The 18,310-nt window shown below is 36.8% G+C and overlaps 1 protein-coding gene across 1 annotated transcript in view; it reads left to right on the top strand.

Annotated features, from left to right (window-relative positions):
* LOC150077295 (uncharacterized) overlaps positions 1-18,310 on the top strand; it is a 198,754-nt gene that overhangs the window by 107,917 nt on the left and 72,527 nt on the right. The window contains exon 5 of the mRNA XM_090385847.1: positions 4,621-5,017. Within this exon, the coding sequence (XP_090241973.1) occupies positions 4,621-5,017 (397 nt within the window). The remainder of the gene's footprint in view (positions 1-4,620; positions 5,018-18,310) is intronic.

Raw genomic sequence — 18,310 nt, 5'->3', positions numbered from 1 at the left:
ACGTGATGCAAGAAAGCAAGCTTATTTAGCATCAGCCAAAAAAAAAAAAAAAAAAAATCCTTATTTCACCCATCCACTCGCTCCAAATATTTGTCCAGTTCTGCCTTGAATCTATTTAAGCTATCAACTTCTACAACGACAAATGGAAGTTTGTTCCAACAATGAACCACCCACTGGCTAATGGCAAACTTCGGCACATCTGTCCTACAGCCGTGTTTCCTCAATTTGAATTTATGCCCTCTCGGGCGATTATTCTGAGCAAGAGGAGGTATGCTATCAGCATTGAGCTTGCTCAAACCATTCAAGGCTTTATACACTTCAATCAGATCACTTTGCAGGTGACTAGTCTCCAATCACTGTAATTTGCAAAACTTAGGCCTTCCTTCGTAAGAGCAACCCTTTGTTCCATTCACTAATCTTGTTGCCCTTCTCCGTACTCGTTCCAACAGCTCTACATCCTTCTTAAAATGAGGCCTCTGGACCTGCATACAGTACTCAAGATTTGTGGTTTCACCATTGCCTTATACAAGGGGATAATCACCTCCTTATCCCTGCTAGAAAAATTCCTGTATATCATTGACAAGACACCATGAGCTACTCTTACATACCATCTGCACTGCTCAGAAAACTTCATATCTGCCTGCACAATTACCCACAGGTCCTTTTCATTCTCTACCACTGTCAGTGTGGTACCACAGAGTTGATATGTACTCTGCGATTACTGCTTCCCATATGTAGTACTTTACATTTGGCCGACTGGGCTAGCCAGGTGGGTAAAAGTGCCTGCCTGGTAACCCAAAGGTCGCGGGTTTGAATCCCGCCTCGGGCTTGGATCAAAGTACTGCAAAAACCTTGGGAGGTGCACTATGGCCACAGAAGCCGATGCACCAACAACTACCAAAAAAAAAAAAAAAAACTTTACATTAGTCAATGTTAAACTTCATTTGCCACCTCTCAGCCCATCTGCTCAACCTTTCTAGATCCTGTTGCAGCAGTGTACTGTCATTAGTGTCATTAACAACCCTGCCAACCTTTGTATCATCTGCAAACTTGGACTTTAAGCCTGATATACCATCATCAATATCATTTATAAATACAGAAAACAACAATGGACCCAATACTGAACTCTTAGGGACTCCACTAATAACATTAGTCCACAAAGAGCAGTGTCCATTGATTATCACTCTCTGTCTTCTCCCACTCAACCATCCCTTTATCCATTGCAGCAATTTGCCTCCAATGCCACGCTGCTCCAATATGTGCAGCGGTCTTCCATGTGCAACAGTATCAAAGGCTTGTCTAAGATCCAGATATATGATATCAAAGTTATTCTTTGCATCCAGTTCCTTTGTGACTACATCATAGTATCCAATCAAATCAGTGAGACAAGACTTCCCCTTAACAAACCCCTGCTGTGTCCGAGCTATAACTGAAGTCTTGTCGAGATGATTGTGCAATGCTTCTTTAACAAGTGCCTCAATTAATTTCCCTGGAACAAAAGTTAAACTAACAGGTCTGTAATTACTTGTCTCCCCTTTGATCCTCCTTTGTGGATTGAGGTCACATTTGTACATCTCTAGTCCATGGGTACCTCCCCTGAGTCCAGGAAACTCTCATAATTATGGCTAAGGGTTTGTTTACTTCCTTTGCTGCCTCCTTTAATATAACTGGATAGATTCCATCCACCCCAGGTGCCTTTCTTGTGTTTATCTTCAACAATTTATCCTCCACTTTACTCTCAGTTATTACAAGATTATCTAGCTTACTGCCAGAGTTGAATACACCTCTGGCATTCTTCTGCCTGAATAACTCCTCATCTGTGAATGTCGATGCAAAATATTCATTTAGTTTATTAGGTACCTGAGCAGGATCATCAACAGTTGAACCATCGATATCAAGTGGACCAATATGATTCATCCCCTTCTTTCTAGAGTTTACAGATTCATCCCCTTCTTTCTAGAGTTTACATAAGTAAAGAACTCTTTGCTGTTTTTCTTTGCATTCTTTTCCAAAGATTTCTCGTAATCTGCCATTGCCTGCCTAACCTCCTTTGTGACTTGGTTACAGAGCAGCTTATATCTATCATAGGCTTCTCTGTCACCTGTTAATTTATATGTATCCCATGCATTTTTCTTCTCTGCCATATGCCTCATTAGTTCATCTGACATCCATTTTGGCCTAAACCTTGAACAATATTTCTTAGTTGGTATGTAAAGCCTAGTAGCTTCCAAGATAAGTTCTTTGAATGCTTCCCATTTTGAATTTGCTGTTGGTAACATCATCAGTTGGTCCCACTGTATAGAATTTAAATACTGTCTCAGTCCATCGTAGTCGCCTTTACGGAAGCAATAACCCTTCCCTTTACCCCTAATGGTAGTTACCTCTTTGAGTAAATCCCACTTCAGCACACTGTGATCCCTGCCACCTAGTGGTTCCTTTATCTGCAGATTCTTGATGCATGAAGAATCATTACTGATAATCAAATCAAGAGTATTACTCCCTCTAGTTGCCTCCCGAACATGCTGCTGTAGAAAACAATAATCCAAAAATCCACAAAAGCCTTGCTAGTGTGTGGGTGACCAACCCACAAATTCCAGTCAATATTTGGGAAATTAAAATCCCCCATTATAAGACACTGTAATTTACTGGCCCACTCTATTTCTCTGCACAATTGCTCATTATACTCCTCAGATTCATTAGGCCTATAACACACGCCTACTCTCATTTTTCCTTTCCCAGTGCTTATGTCACACCAAACAGACTCAACATTGCATTGTCCACCAACATCAATTGGATACACTTCCTTAGATTTTGTGTGTTTCTTAACTAACAGCATAACCCTTCCTCCCTTCTTGTCCTGTCTATCCTTTCTGTACACATTGTACTCCCCAAATTCCAGTTCTGCACTACTTATGTCTGTGTGACACCATGTCTCTGATATCCCAACAATATCTGCCTTTGATGGCTTGACTAGCACTTCAAGCCCTTTCGAATTTATTAACTATACTCCTAGCATTGGTGTACATGCAAGTATAAATGCACCTGTTTCTACTCTTAATAGAAACAGGTGCATATCATTAATAAATATAGAAAACAACAATGGGCCCAGCACTGAATCCGAGGGGACTCCACTAATAACAGTCCACAAAGAGGTCTATTTATAACAACTCTACCATTCTTTTATTCATAGCAGTAACTTGCCCTTAATTTCCCACTACTCCAATTTGTAGAGCAATTTTTATGTGCAACAGTATCAAAAGCTTTTCTGAAATCAACGTATATGATATCAAAATTACATTTTACATCCGGTTCCTTTGTGACCTCATCATAGTATTCAGTCAAATTGGTCACACAAAATTATCCCTTTATAAATTCATCCTCTGACTGCAATATGTAAGCACTCCTGTCTAGATGGTCCTATATTACTTTTTTAACCAGTGATTCCTTTATTTTTACTGGAACAGAAAGTTAGGCTAACAGGTCTGTAATTAGTCATGTCACCGTTTTATTCCCCATTGTGATTTGCATATTTCCAGTCCACGGGGATCCCCCCCCACCCAAATCCAAAGGTGCTCTCATAATTATGGCTAAAGGTTTGCTAGTTTCTTTTGCTGCCTCTCTTAATATAATTGGATAGAATCCATCAACCTCAGGTGCTTTTTTACGCTTAACTTCAACAGTTTCTCTTCCACTTTCCTTTTAATTATCACAAAATTGATTAGCTTCCTATTAGAATTTGATACACTTCTGACAGAAACCTGAGCAGGATCATTAACAGTGAAATGGTTCAGATCTATTAGATCAATGTGATTCATCCCCTTCCTTTTAGTTTTTACATAAGAAAAGAAGTCTTTGATGCTTTTCTTTGCCAGAGACTTCTAATAATCGGCTTAAGCTTGCCTATCTTCTTTTGTGACTTGATTGCAGACTAATTTATATGTACTGTAGACTTCATCAGCTGTTAATTTATGTGCATCCCATGTATTTTTTTCTTCTGCCACAAATCTTATCGGTTCACCTGATATTCCTTTAGGTCTAAGCAACTAGTTCGTATGAAAAGCCTAGTAGCTTCTCATTAGAATGTGCTCTTGGAACATCATCCATTAGTCCCACTTAATATTATTTAAAAACTGCCTAAGACCATTGTAATCATCTTTATGAAATTTACAAAATTCATCTTTATGAAATTCTCCTTTATTACCAAAGGAAATGGTTCCTGACTTGTTTTACATATGGCCATAATTAATGTTGCTGGTGGCGTTTTACCCTTTTCATTTTCTCACTCTTCTTAATGGGGATTAGTCAATAAAATTTTTATTTCTACTTTGCATTTAAAAGAAGATAATGCGCTCATGAAACTATTAGAGAACTGATTTTGAGTGGTTACAGTTAGCTGATCACAATTTGCAGTGCCTGCATCGTGTTATCAATGAAATTACTTTTAGTAATGCATGTGTGCCATTCTGAGTATAGTCCACAAAAAATCCTGTATTTTTCAAGTATGTTTATTTAACTTAGAATAAATAAGATTTGTTTGAATATTGATTTCTAAGTTTATTTAACCGATACTTTTGGTACTAAAGCAATTTATTAATGAGATATTTTGTTTATTGTATTTAGAAAAAGAGGAAGCTGAATGAATTAGAGTTAAAATTTCCACATCTTTTTGGTAAACATATTGCATCTGCACAAGATGTTGTCCTGACATTAAGTGATCAAGAAACATTGCAAGCTGTGCATTCACTTAATCATCCAACTTCAAAGACAAATATCACTGAAGATGGAGCTCACTATGATTCCAGAGACTATATAGTTCCCTATATCCTGCCTACATCACCACCAGGTTCAGTGTCACAGAGTTCCGATTCAGTACCTTATGGAAAACCAGAACGAGTCAGTGTTGAATTTATAACTCCTGCTAGACAGACATATCATGATTGTCATCCAGTATATGGATGTTATCATCATATAGGTGGTGGAGATGGAAGTCCCATGTGTTTAGGATGGCATCCACATGGTGAGGATAACAACTCAAGTGAAAATTAATATGCATAATGATCTTTTTATATTGTTTGTTTCTTTTCAATCTGTAGTTTTGTTGACTATTATTATGGATTTTACTTATGGAAATACATATTATTCTATGTAGCTCCATAAAATAATAAAAATAATGAGCTGTTATATAAATTTATTAGTCATGTACAGTTCTTCCTTATATACAAAGGATTTTTTTTCAATTTTCTTTAATCTTCAAGAATACTTAGTAGTAGTTTCACTTACTGCTCACATGTTCAGTCCCTTATGCAGACATCCCAAATTTTTCTGGAAAATTTCCAGTTATGACCCATCATTTATGGTTTCTGGCACGTTTTCAAAAAATTCTAGATTTTATTCAAGCTTGTGTTCTTTTTTCCATTTTCACAGAATACTTAGCTGTAGCGGGAGTGCAGTAGCACACGCTCTTTGAGTAGACCGGGGTTCAAACCCCTGACTGCTGAATACGGTCGATCTGCCAACCCACACTGGACCAGCGTGGCAGATTATGGTCCATTTTCCCTCAACATGAATTGTTGAGGAGGCTTCCATCCTGCAGTGGGTTGATAATGGCTGCACTTTACTTTACTTTTTTTATCATGTACCTGTTGACATTTCAACTTCTTATGCAGACCTTCCAACTTTTCTTTTATGGTTTTGCAAGTTTTCTTTTCTTCTTGAGATAGTCAAGCTTCTATTATTTTCTTACATTTTTCAAATCTGTATATGCATTCTTTTATTTATCAATATTATGGCAGCCCTGCTTGTGATCAGTGCAGAGATTGTCAATCATGTGCTCAGTATACACTGACACAGGAGCAGACTGGAAAGTTTTTTTTCAGGGACACAGCCTCTAGGACATTGGGGAGGGGAGATAAAAATTGAACTGTAAAATTATATTGAAAAATATTAAATGTTATTAGATTGTATATACCTCTTAAATAAACAGTCTTTTCCAATATTTTGGAGCTCCTACCAAATTTGTCCATAATTTTTTTCTAGTGGTGGTATTATGCCACCATCCATTGACATAATTAAAAACGATTCCAACATTTTTTTGGTCAGTTGAACATAATTGATTTTTAATTTAGAGAATGTTCTTTAGTAATTTGTTTGGGTTTGGCCCAATAACAGTAAATATTTGTAAGCAATATATAAATTTGTATATTCAGCACAATTTATTACACTTGTATATTATTTTCAAAGCACATGATACATACGTTTTACACTTATGTTATTACATTATATTATTAACTAGGTTATGATAGCATTTATTAAAATTAAGTTCTCTAAGTATTCATAATTAGCTTTTTATTGTTGAAATAAACTGCAAACATTTTGCAGAAGTTAGCATTTTGTGGTTTAAATTTTTGAATCTGAAAGGGCCCAAGAAAATTGAGCTTTCAAATATGTCTTTATTTTAATAATTATCTATTATCATTATTGATGAGAGGTGGTGGTGGGGGAAGGAGTTGGCTCATCCAGGACCAAACACTGTGTAGAAGGTCCATGTCACTGCCACAAGTTATAGAAAAGAGGAGTTAAAGGGAAGGAAAGGTTATCTGGTGAGGTTGTTTACCCTGGCTCTCAACATGCTTCTCCTATTGGCTACATAGAAAATTTTCAAAAAGGTTCCATTTATCTGCATTTTTTAGGTGTCTCTATGAATTTGGGTATGCTGAGTCTGAATATGACCTTAGTTTTTACATAGCATCAGGTTTGCCCAGAAATGAAAGCATTGTAAATATGCAATGATATTATATCACATTTATTGACTTCTCTGCAAACTTGTGAAGTTAAATATTCTGTACAGAATGTTTAATTTTACATGTCAAGTTTCTGCAGAATAACACATATACAGAAGAGAAAATAATACAGAATAGAGTACATCTATTAAAAAAGAAACACGTCTCCGATTAAATCAAAAATGTTCCTTTATACCATCCTTGTCTTTTGGGGTCAGTCTGAACCAAGTTGGGGTCAGTCACCCATTATAGCTTCATCCCACCTTCCTTGGTATACCTCTTCTCCATTGGCTATGTCCTAGTCGAATTTTTTCTCATTCTCTTCACTAACATTGCCAGATTTGGTCTGAAGAAATTGAGGTGAAAGTGCAAGTAACAGAACTTTAATGTGCATATTATGGACATTCTTCATCCCATTTTTCCATAATTTTCAGTCGACTTCTCAATCTTTGCAATTTTCTGTGTTAAATGTTACCAATGAAACCATTCACTATATGGTGAAATGATTGCCAAGAATTTCACTTGGCATCCATCATCATCACTCATCATCAGTTGGTGAAGCCAACAGCTGCTTAATTTGCGAACTAATAACTGTCACTGTTTACTTTTTGCATCAGATAATTATGAAAACTATATTGTATGCAATTTAAGGTATCACCTTGAGAATCCAGTGCTTTAAGAGATTGCTTGACCACTTCCAGCTAGATGTGGAATGGTGGAAGCAAGAATTTTTCCCTTGGAAGCAAGGGACTGTTTACTACATTATGTGCCAAGCTACAATTAATTTCTGATGCACCATCATTTTCTTCTTGTCTTCTGTAGCACTGATTGCAAGCAAGGGAATTTAGTGAAACAACCAGAGGCGGATTTAACGGCGGGCACACCGGGCCCCACAAACCCCCAACTTTACACTTTTTTCTAATGACACCAAGTTTGGTTTCATATGTGCAATTTTAATTACGTACAAGTTTACAATCGGCGGTAAAACCTGATAGTATGTTTATATTCGCTTATTTTCATTATTTCATTACTATGCTGCGCTGCGTACTATACACATACTACACTGCATAGGTGCTGCGCTACCGCTCGTCAGAGCAATAGAATCGTATTTGTTACTTTGTACTTAAGGTTCTCCTGCAGACTTACGATTTACGCAAATACGCGTATATCGTATATTGTTGAAATTATATTAAGATAAAATTAATTCCTGTTGTTACATCAGCGCCTGGATTTTCGTAGTTTATGAATAATTCTTGAATTTTAATTAATTATTAATTTATTGCACTATAACGAAAAATCTCTTCTCTAGACTATTAAATTTTATATTTTTCTTTTCATTGGTAGGCTACCAGTGGTAGCTAGAAAAAGGAAATGACATCTATCAGGGGCTGAAAAAAGACAAATTAAAAAAAGACGCAAGCAAGTTGCCAACCAACAGAAAGGAACATTGGACAAATTTATAACTGGCCCTGGCCATTCAGGCCATCATAATCGAGCAACAATGAAGATGAAGAACAAGGAGCTTCCATCAGTCAACAAAAAGAGTTAGTTGAAGTTGAAAACCAAGGTATAGAAGAAAGCAACAATGATGAAGAAGATGAAGAACCAGTCAACAGTCAACCAGGTGAAAAACCAGTAGAAAAAAAATATATAGAAGAAAGTCCATTAGAAAATATTGAAACGCAAATGGAAAATATTCCATTTGAAGTTACACTAAAAGATATTGCTCTCTCTCTCTCTCTCTCTCTGGCCTAACGTTTTATCTAATGAAATGGTTGAATTTCTAATTTCAAATAAACCAAAAAATATAGGCGATATAACTACACTTAAATCGGTCTATAAACACTGTGATCGCAGTTACTACAGAGGCTTGTGTAAAGACCATTTTTACAGAAAAATTTCGAATGGTGAAAAAGAAGAAAGGACGTGGCTAATTTTTTCCGAAACATCCAAATCAATTTATTGTTACCCATGCAAAATGTTTTCGGGCTCAAAGTCTAAGTTGAGTATAGGGTTCCAAAATTGGAAAAATATTGGAATAACTTTGTCGGAGCATAAAATGTCAAAAGAGCACGTCGCTTCAATGTGTACATTATACAAGCGCTCCTCTACGTTAAATTGCATTGATGTTCAAAATCTGTAAATTACATTGCAAAAAGAAAATTATTGGAGAGAGATTCTGCGAAGAATTGTATCCACAATAAAATTCCTCGCAAGTTTGGGCATTGCTTTTAGAGGCCATAATGAGAGTGCAACATCTTCGAGAAAAGGCAATTATTTGACTAGTTTAGAGTATTTGAATGAATATGACGATTTTTTAAAGTTGCACTTGCAAAAGTATGGAAATCAAGGTAGCGGATATGTAAATTACTTATCACATCAGACGTGTGATGAACTTTTTCAAATAATTGCCGATTATCTTATGGCACACATTGTGGAGGAAATAAAATGCGCAAAATATTATTGTATTATGTGGATCAACTTACTTTTGTAGTGTGCTATTTATCAGCAAATGGGGATGTTAAAGAAAGATTTTTAAAGTTCTTCCCTATAGAAAGACATGATGTGGAGTATCTAGAAGAGACAGTTTTATCTACCTTGCAAAATTTGCCAGTAAATATAAAATATTGCAGTGGACAATCGTACGACAATGCAGCAAATATGTCGGGCAAGTACAATGGTCTGCAAACAAGAATAAGACAACATGCCCCATCAGCAACGTTTATTCTGCTCCAGTCATTCACTTAATTTAGTTGGTTATGTTGCTGCAGAGAGTTGTAGTAATTCTTCCAGATACAGTAGTTTTTATTTGTGCAAAATTTTTTTATTTTTTTCTCTGCATCAACGTTTTGATGGAACATGTTATGCAATAAATTGGATAAAGGTTCTTATACATTAAAGAAATTGTCAGATACAAGGTGGTCTGCCAGGGCTGAAGCAGTTTTAGCGTTAAAATCTGGCTACAAAAATATAAAGAGGCATTAGATGAGATATGCAATTCTACAAAAGAAAAAAAAATTGTTGTTATTGAAGCAAAATCATTACTTAAAGAAATGAATGATTATGGAACTGCTGTAATGACAGTCCTATGGAATAAAATTTTGCAAAGAATCAATGCAACAAGTAAATCTTTACAATCTATTGACTGCACAATTGTTAATGGTGCGTCATTATTAAAAAGTCTAGAAATTTTTATTAATGAAAACATAAGACATAATTTCAACGAAATCGAATCAGAAGTTAAAGAACTAACAGAAAAACATTTGAAGATGATCGCAAGCGAACATATACAGAAAATCGAAAGGAATTTTTTTTACATAATGTACTCTACGTAATATGCGATCATTTAATAGCAGAACTGAACAGACGTGGAAAAATCTATGAAAATGTTATAAGTAATTTTAGAGTTTTTTTCCTGTTTACATTGTGTGTAGAAGAAAAAAAAATGCGTTAATAATTTAATAGAAATGTATAAAGATGGCCTTGATTCAAGTAATTTTAAAGATGAGTTGGAACAGTTTTTAATCTTTTTAGATGAAGAAGAAGACAAGTGATCAATTAATAATATATACAAAAAAAGCATTAGATATGAAAGCAACTTTTCCAAATGTGGAAATTATTTTGAAAATTTTGTTAACCATGCCAATTTCAAATGCATCGGGGGGAAGCTCATTTTCTTGTCTAAAAAGAGTAAAAAATTATCTAAGAAATTCAATTTCAGAGGAAAGACTAAATAATATGGCTATTTTATATATAGAGAGCGATTTACTTAAAATTATTGATTGTGATGAGATAGTTAATAAGTTTGCGAAATGAAAAGCAAGAAAAAAATTTATTTAAATATTTTCACATTTGTAATTTTAATTTCAAGTAAAATTCTATGATTTTTTTGTTCAAATTTCTGATTGTTACTCCTATTATACGTATACTATCATTAATTATAATTATACTTTTACATATGTTCAACTATTAGTTCAAAACTTTGTGATTATTATTATGCTATTATTAATTATATTATACATATATTATATTCAAATTGTATTGGAAATAAAACATTAATAGTACATAATATTTTTTATTTATTTAAAAAAATGGTTAACATGTATTTTTATTTTCCCTGTCTCTCTCTCTCTCTTTTTTTTTTAAGGGGACCAATATTTTCTTCTATGCCCGGGGCCTCAACCGACCTTAATCCGCCTCTGGAAACAACTTTGTAAACCCAGAAGGAACCCCAAGATCTTAAAGCCCCCACATTTATACTGGTCATAAAGGTAAACTGTAGCCATTATCAACCCACTGCAGGATGGAAGCCTCCTCAACAATTCATGCTGAGGGAAATGAACCATAATCTGCTACGCTGGTGCAGTGCGGGTTGGCAGATCGACCGTATTTATCAGTCAGGGGCTTGAACCCCGGCCTACTCAAAGAGCGTGTGCTACTGCACTCCCACTCCTGACCACTCGTCTATGGAGGCCGTTATACTGGTCATACTTTGCAAATTCCACAAATTTCTGTTAGTTATTGCAAAAACAGGAAAATGTTGGATTAAATGTGAAATACTACTAAGTCTTTTAGTTTATTCCCAGCATAAAGAAGCGGGTGTTGCCTCATTAACACTCACTTCAGAAAGAGCTGTCTCATTTACTGGATTTTTTGAAACATCTGTGGTTGCATGCTTCTGTTGTGAATTAGCACGCACAGATAGCAGGCAGCAGCCAGTTAAGCAGTACATCTGCATGCTTCCACACTTCCATACTAAGAATAGAAAAGAACTACACTATCATAGCACCTGTTTCACATTTCCATAGTCTTCTTTGCATATATAGTCCAGGTAGATCGCTAGATTCAAGAAGGAATTTTGTGATTTCGAGCTATTCATCAGCACACAAAAGAGTGATCATTCCTTACAATTGTGTGTTTTTTTTGAAACACACAAAATTATACCATCTTTTTTTTTTTCAATATTACCAGCATGTTAAAGAGCAATAAAGAAAGCAGTATTCTTTATGTGATTATCAGCATTCACTCTTCATGCATTAAGATCTGCAGATGAAAGAACCACTAGGTGGCAGTGATCACAATGTATCGGTATGGGATTTATTTAAACTTATAACTACTGTCAAGGGTAGATGGAAGAGATTTTGCTTTTGTAAAAGTGATTACAGTGGACTCAGACAGTTTTAAATTCTATTCACCAGATGAACTAATGTTACCAACAGCAAATTCTTAATGGGAAGCAGTCAGGGAAGTAACTGCAGAAACTACTTGTCTTTTTATACCAGCTGTCAGATGCTATTTAAGGAGTAGACCTAAATGGATGTTGGATGAACTTGTGAGACTAGTGGAGGAGAAGAAAAATACATGGGATGCATACAAGTTACACTGGTTGGCATCAATTTCCTCCCTGAAATAATTTCGACAGATTCTCATAGTAAATATGTTCAAAAGCTCAAGATATGTGCTTAAAAAGTTCTCATCACCCTCAGTTTTCAAATATCTTAGGTTAATGACAGACAACTAAAACCTGTTGTTAATGCTTCATTTCCTACATTTCCATTTAAACTTTTTTTTTTTTTTTTTTTTTTTACTTGAAAATTTATGAGTGGTCTTTGATGAACACAATGAAAGGTGTCACCAAGATATTTCTCAAATGGAAAAAAGATACCAGGGAGAATGGAGTCAAAATATGTTGGCAGACTACTGTTGGAACCTTGTATGGGTCACCAATGGATGATTATAAATGGCAAAAAATGATGAAATAAGTGTTTTGTTATCAGATAAACATTTTTGTAAATAGAATAAGGTTAATAGACCCATCATTCAATATTTAGTACTGTATGTAAATTTTCTTAAAATATATTAAATATTTTTACTTTAATTCCTTCTCCTTTGAAATTGGTTAGTCTGCATTCAGATATGGAAACCATATTACAGCAATATCGTTGCCATATTTGAATTCAGCAATGTCAAGTCTACAAGAATCACCCTGAATTTTAACAGGGAAGGAAATTTTTTTTTTGCTGACCAGTGTTAACAGGGGATATAGAAACCTACAGTAGGTGTAAATTACCCTACAGTTATATCAGAAAGGAGTTTAGGCCAACTTAAGCAGATTATGAGAAGCCTCTGGCAAAGAGACTTCTCATAATCATATTTAAATTCTATACAGTGGGACCAACTGATGATGTTACCAACAGCAAATTCAAAATGGGAAGCATTCAAAGAACTTATCTTGGAAGCTACTAGGCTTTACATACCAACTAAGAAATATTGTTGAAGGTTTAGGCCAAAATGGATGTCAGATGAACTAATGAGGCATATGGCAGAGAAGAAAAATGCATGGGATACTTACAAATTAACACATGACACAGAAGCCTATGATAGATACAAGTTGATATGCAACCAAGTTACAAAGGAGGTTAGGCAGGCGAAGGCAGATTACGAGAAATCCTTGGCAAGGGATGCAAAGAAACACAGCAAAGAGTTCTTTACTTATGTAAACTGTAGAAGGAACGGGATGAATCAGATTGGTCCACTTGATATTGATGGGTCAACTGTTGATGATCCTGCTCAGGTAGCTAACAAACTAAATGAATATTTTGCATCGACACTCACACATGAGGAGTTATTCAGCGAGGGGAATGCCAGAGGTGTATTCAACTCTAGCAGTAAGCTACAGAATCTTGAAATAACTGGGAGTAAAGTGGAGGAGAAACTGTTGAAGATAAACACAAGAAAGGCACCCGGGGTGGATGGGATCTATCCAGTTATATTAAAGGAGGCAGCAAAGGAAGTAAGCAAACCCTTAGCCATAATTATGAGAGCTTCCTTGGACTCAGGGGAGGTACCCATAGACTGGAAATGTGCAAATGTGACCCCAATTCACAAAGGAGGATCAAAGGCTGACACAAGTAATTATAGACCTGTGAGCTTAACTTCTGTTCCAGGAAACTTAATGGAGGCACTGGTTAAAGAAGCACTGCAGGATCATTTAGACAAGACTTCAGTTATAGCTCGGACACAGCATGGTTTTGTTAAGGGGAAGTCTTGCCTGACCAATTTGATTGGATACTATGATGCAGTCACAAAAGAACTGGATGCAGGGAATAGCTTTGATATTATATACTTGGATCTTAGAAAGGCTTTTGATACTGTTGCACATGGAAGACTGCTACACAAATTGGAGCAGTGTGACATTGGAGGCAAATTGCTGCTATGGATAAAGGGGTGGTTGAGAGGGAGAAGACAGAGAGTGGTAATCAATGGACACTGCTCATCGTGGACTAATGTTATTAGTGGAATCCCCCAGGGCTCAGTGTTGGGTCCAATATTGTTTTCTGTATTTATAAATGATATTGATGATGGTATATCAAGCTTAATGTCCAAGTCTGCAGACGATACAAAGGTAGGCAGGGTTGTCAAGGACACTACTGACACTATGCTGCTGCAACAGGATCTGGAAAGGTTGAGCAGATGGGCTGAGAGGTGGCAAATGAAGTTTAACATTGACAAATGTAAAGTACTACACATGGGAAACAGCAACCCCAGAGCAACGTATCAACTCTGTGGTACTATACTGACAGTGGTAGAGAATGAAGGGACTTGGGGGTGGTTGTGCAGGCAGATATGAAGTTCTCTGAGCAGTGCAGATGGGCTGCAAGAGTAGCTCATGGAGTATTGTCAATGATATACAGGAATTTTTCCAGCAGGGATAAGGAGGTGTAGAGATTTCAAGAGATTTCTACATTTCAAGAAGGATGTAGAGCTGCTGGAACGAGTACAGAGAAGGGCAACAAGATTAGTGAATGGAACAAAGGGGTGCTCTTACGAAGAAAGGCTTAAGTTTTGCAAATTACAGTGTCTGGAGACTAGGCACCAGCGAGGTGATCTGATAGAGGTGTATAAAGCCTTGAATGGTTTGAGCATGCTCAATGCTGATGGGATTCTTCCTCTAGCTCAGAATAATCACCTGAGAGGGCATAAATTCAAATTGAGGAAAGACAGATGTAGGATAGATATGCGGAAATTTGCCTTTAGCCAGCGGGTGGTTGGTTGGTTGGTTGGTGGAACAGACTTCCATCCCTTGTAGTGGAGGTTGATAGCCTAAATAAGTTTAAGGCTCAGCTGGACAGGTATTTTGAACGAACAGAGGGGTGAAGTGGAAGTGGTTTTTTTTTTTTTTTGGCTGATGCTGCATAAGCTTGCTTTCTTGCATCAAATGCCTCTACTAATGCTAATGCTAAAAAAAGAAAGCAGCAAAGGCTTCTTTATTTATGTAAAGACTAAAAGCTAGGGGATGAATCACATTAGTCTGCTAGATACAAATGGTTTAACTACTGATTATCCTGCTCGGGTTACTGATAAATTGAATAGATATTTTGCCTCTACATTCACATATGTGGCAATTTTTAAGGATGAGCATGTCAGAAGTATATCAAATTGTAACAGGGAACTAAATGGTTTGTCATAACTGAAAGGAAAGTAGAAGAGAAATCATTGAATGAAGCTAAACATAAAAAAGGCACTGTGGTTGATGGATCTATCCAATTATATTAAGACAAGCAGTTTTTTAACCTTGTCTTAATATAATTGGATAGATCCATCATGTCTTAAAAAGGGTAAGAAGGCTGTTGGCCATAATCATCAGATCATTCTGAGGCTTATGCGGCAAGTGCCCCAGTGGACTGAAGATGTAAGAATTATGAGTGTTTTCCTAATTTACAAGGGGGGGGGGAAGGCAAAGGGCGATGGTTGGTTGGTTATTTGATTTTTAGGAGCATTAGCAACTAAGGCCATATTGCTCCGGGATATGCGGTGGTCATTCCCTGACCTTTCCGCATCCTCCGTATTTGGTGGTGACGGGCTCGAACCCCGGCCTAATCAAGAAGCGTGTGCTACGCGCTGCTGCTCCTTCCCACCTGGCTACGGAGGTGCCTACAGTCAAAGGGCGAATTGAGTAATTACAAGCCTGACAACAGTAGCTTAATATCTGTTTCAAGGAAGGTAATGGAGTTACTGGTTAAAGAAGTAATGCAGGACCACTGGCAGAAGAACAGTTATATGGTAATCACAGCATGGTTTTGTTAAGGGGTGATCTTGTCTGATCAATCTGATTGGATAATGTGATGCAGTAACAAAGAAACGGGATGCAAAAAAATAATTTTAACATCATATGTTTAAATTTCAGGAAAGATTTTGGTACTATATGATAGTACCAAAATAAAGGGATGGTTAGTGGTTATCAGTGGACACTACCCTTATACTGTTATTATTGAAGTCTACCAGGGTGAAGTGCTAAGCCCATTGTTGTTTTCTATATTTATTAATGATATCATCTGCAAACTTAAGTTTGCAGATGACATGAAGGTTGGCAGAGTAGTTATTATTATTAGCTACATGGGTCAAGGAAGCCTGAGGCTTATGCTGCACCAGCCAAAAAAAAAAAAAAAAAATTCCTCAAGTTACCCTGAGAGAGAGACAGATTCAAAAGTAGAAGGGAATCACCGAGAAAGAGAAGAATGATGATATCCAGCTCAGGACCCTAGGTGTGCCAAGCCCATACTCACCAGATGTTGACCCCCCCCCCCTGGGGTTGTTAATGAGAGTAATGATAATATGCTAGTGCAACAAGATTTAGGAAGAATTGGCAATTCAATTTTAAGGTTGACAAATGCAAGGTATTGGTTATGGGTAGCCAGTAATCCCAAAATAACATACCAACGGTGTTGTGGCACACTCAGGAAGGTAGGGAGAATGCAAAAGACTTTAGGGATAATTGTGCAGTCAGTCAGTCAGACATGAAGTTCTCTGAGCAGTGCAGACAAGTTCTCAGAGAGCCCATGGGTTTATTTTCAGTGATATCTACACAGACCCAGATTGAGTGAGATTCTGAGACTTCCAATTACTAATGTTCTAACAGAGCTTATTCATTTACCTACTAGACAGACCTATACACTTAATCTTTTTCTCATGAACAACCCTTCAAATTACAGTGAGTGGTTCTCTAAGCACCTAAGATCATAACTTGGTGATGATCTCTTCTCCATTTAATCTTGTCTTAAATGTCTTGTCTCTCTCTCTCTCTCTCACGACCATGTTTTATTTGGGTCTTTTTACAGGGTCTTTTTTGGCATTATAAGACATTCTTAAAATCAAAAAAGGCCGTGTCTTTTTTGCATTACAAGAATGTAAAATGAGTTGATGTGCAAAATTTATATTCTTTTTCTTGGTTGCATCGCTGTTTTAAATCTTCTGATCCCAATGTTCACTCAAATCGTGTAAGTGAAATTATTCTTGTAGGGATGAAATCCTTTATTCCACACTCCCCCTTGAAATCTCATCCTTTATATAAACCTTTGTTTTCATAATTCTTTATATAAACTTTTGTAAATATGCCCAAGGCTGTTCAAGATAAAAATATTGCATATTGCAGTTGGCTTGCATCCAAATCTCCAGGTTAATTTTCTGCCTACACTAAGCTCACACTTGTAAAGCAGTTATTAATCAGTCCAAACTAGATTTGATCAAGCTAAGCGTAGAAATCTTGCTTCTTATTCAAATGGTAGTCGTGCATTCTGATCTCTTGCCAGAGATATTGGCCACAACTTTTGGCATTTAAACAGCTACCCCTGTTAAAACCTGATGGCTATATTGTGTCCTCAGCTAAAAAAAATACAACTTATTAGCACCATGCTTTTCTTTGAACTCTTGTATGAACAATCTTGGTAAATCACCTACCACTCCCAGAACACTCCACTCAATGTATGATGTAGTCTTTAGACAAAAAGATGTCTGAAGAATTTTGAACAATCATGATACCAAGAAAGCTTCAGATCCTGCTGGCATTTTTTTTACTTGTTCTCGATACCTTGTGCTTCTGAGGTTGCTCCTGTTCTGTATTGCCTTTCTTATTCCACTAGTGTTTTTCCTTTTTCTTGGGGGGGCGCCTCCATAGCCAGGTGGGCAAGAGCAGCAGTGTGTAGCACACGCTTCTTGATTAGACCGGGGTTCGAGCTCGTCACCACCAAATACCGAGGATGCGGAAAGGTCAGGGAATGGCCACCGCATATCCCCGGAGCAATATGGCCTTAGTTGCTAATGCTCCGGGCGCCTCCGTAGCCAGGTGGGAAGGAGCAGCAGTGCGCAGCACACGCTTCTTGATTAGACTGGGGTTCGAGCCCGTCACCACCAAATACGAAGGATGCGGAAAGGTCAGGGACTGACCACCGCATATCCCGGAGCAATATGGCCTTAGTTGCTAATGCTCCTAAAAATCAAACAACAACAACAGCTAATGCTCCTAAAAACCAAATAACAACAACAATAACCTTTTTCTTGGAAATTGCTCATATATAACCAATTCCTAAAAAGGGTGACAAATTGCTCCTATCGAATTATTGTTCCACTGCACTTATCTCTGCTCTTTTCAGACTAAAGGAGAAATTCATTAATCACCAACTCTTAAATTATCTCAAAACTTTCAATCTAATCAACAATTGCCAATATGGATTACATCAGTTTCAATCTACTAG

This window comes from Mastigoproctus giganteus, chromosome 12, assembly GCF_048544385.1.
Source record: "Mastigoproctus giganteus isolate SK-2022 chromosome 12, ASM4854438v1, whole genome shotgun sequence".
Lineage (NCBI taxonomy): Eukaryota > Metazoa > Arthropoda > Arachnida > Uropygi > Thelyphonidae > Mastigoproctus > Mastigoproctus giganteus.
Note: the sequence above shows the minus strand (reverse complement) of the source record. Positions and strands in the feature narration are given on the sequence as shown.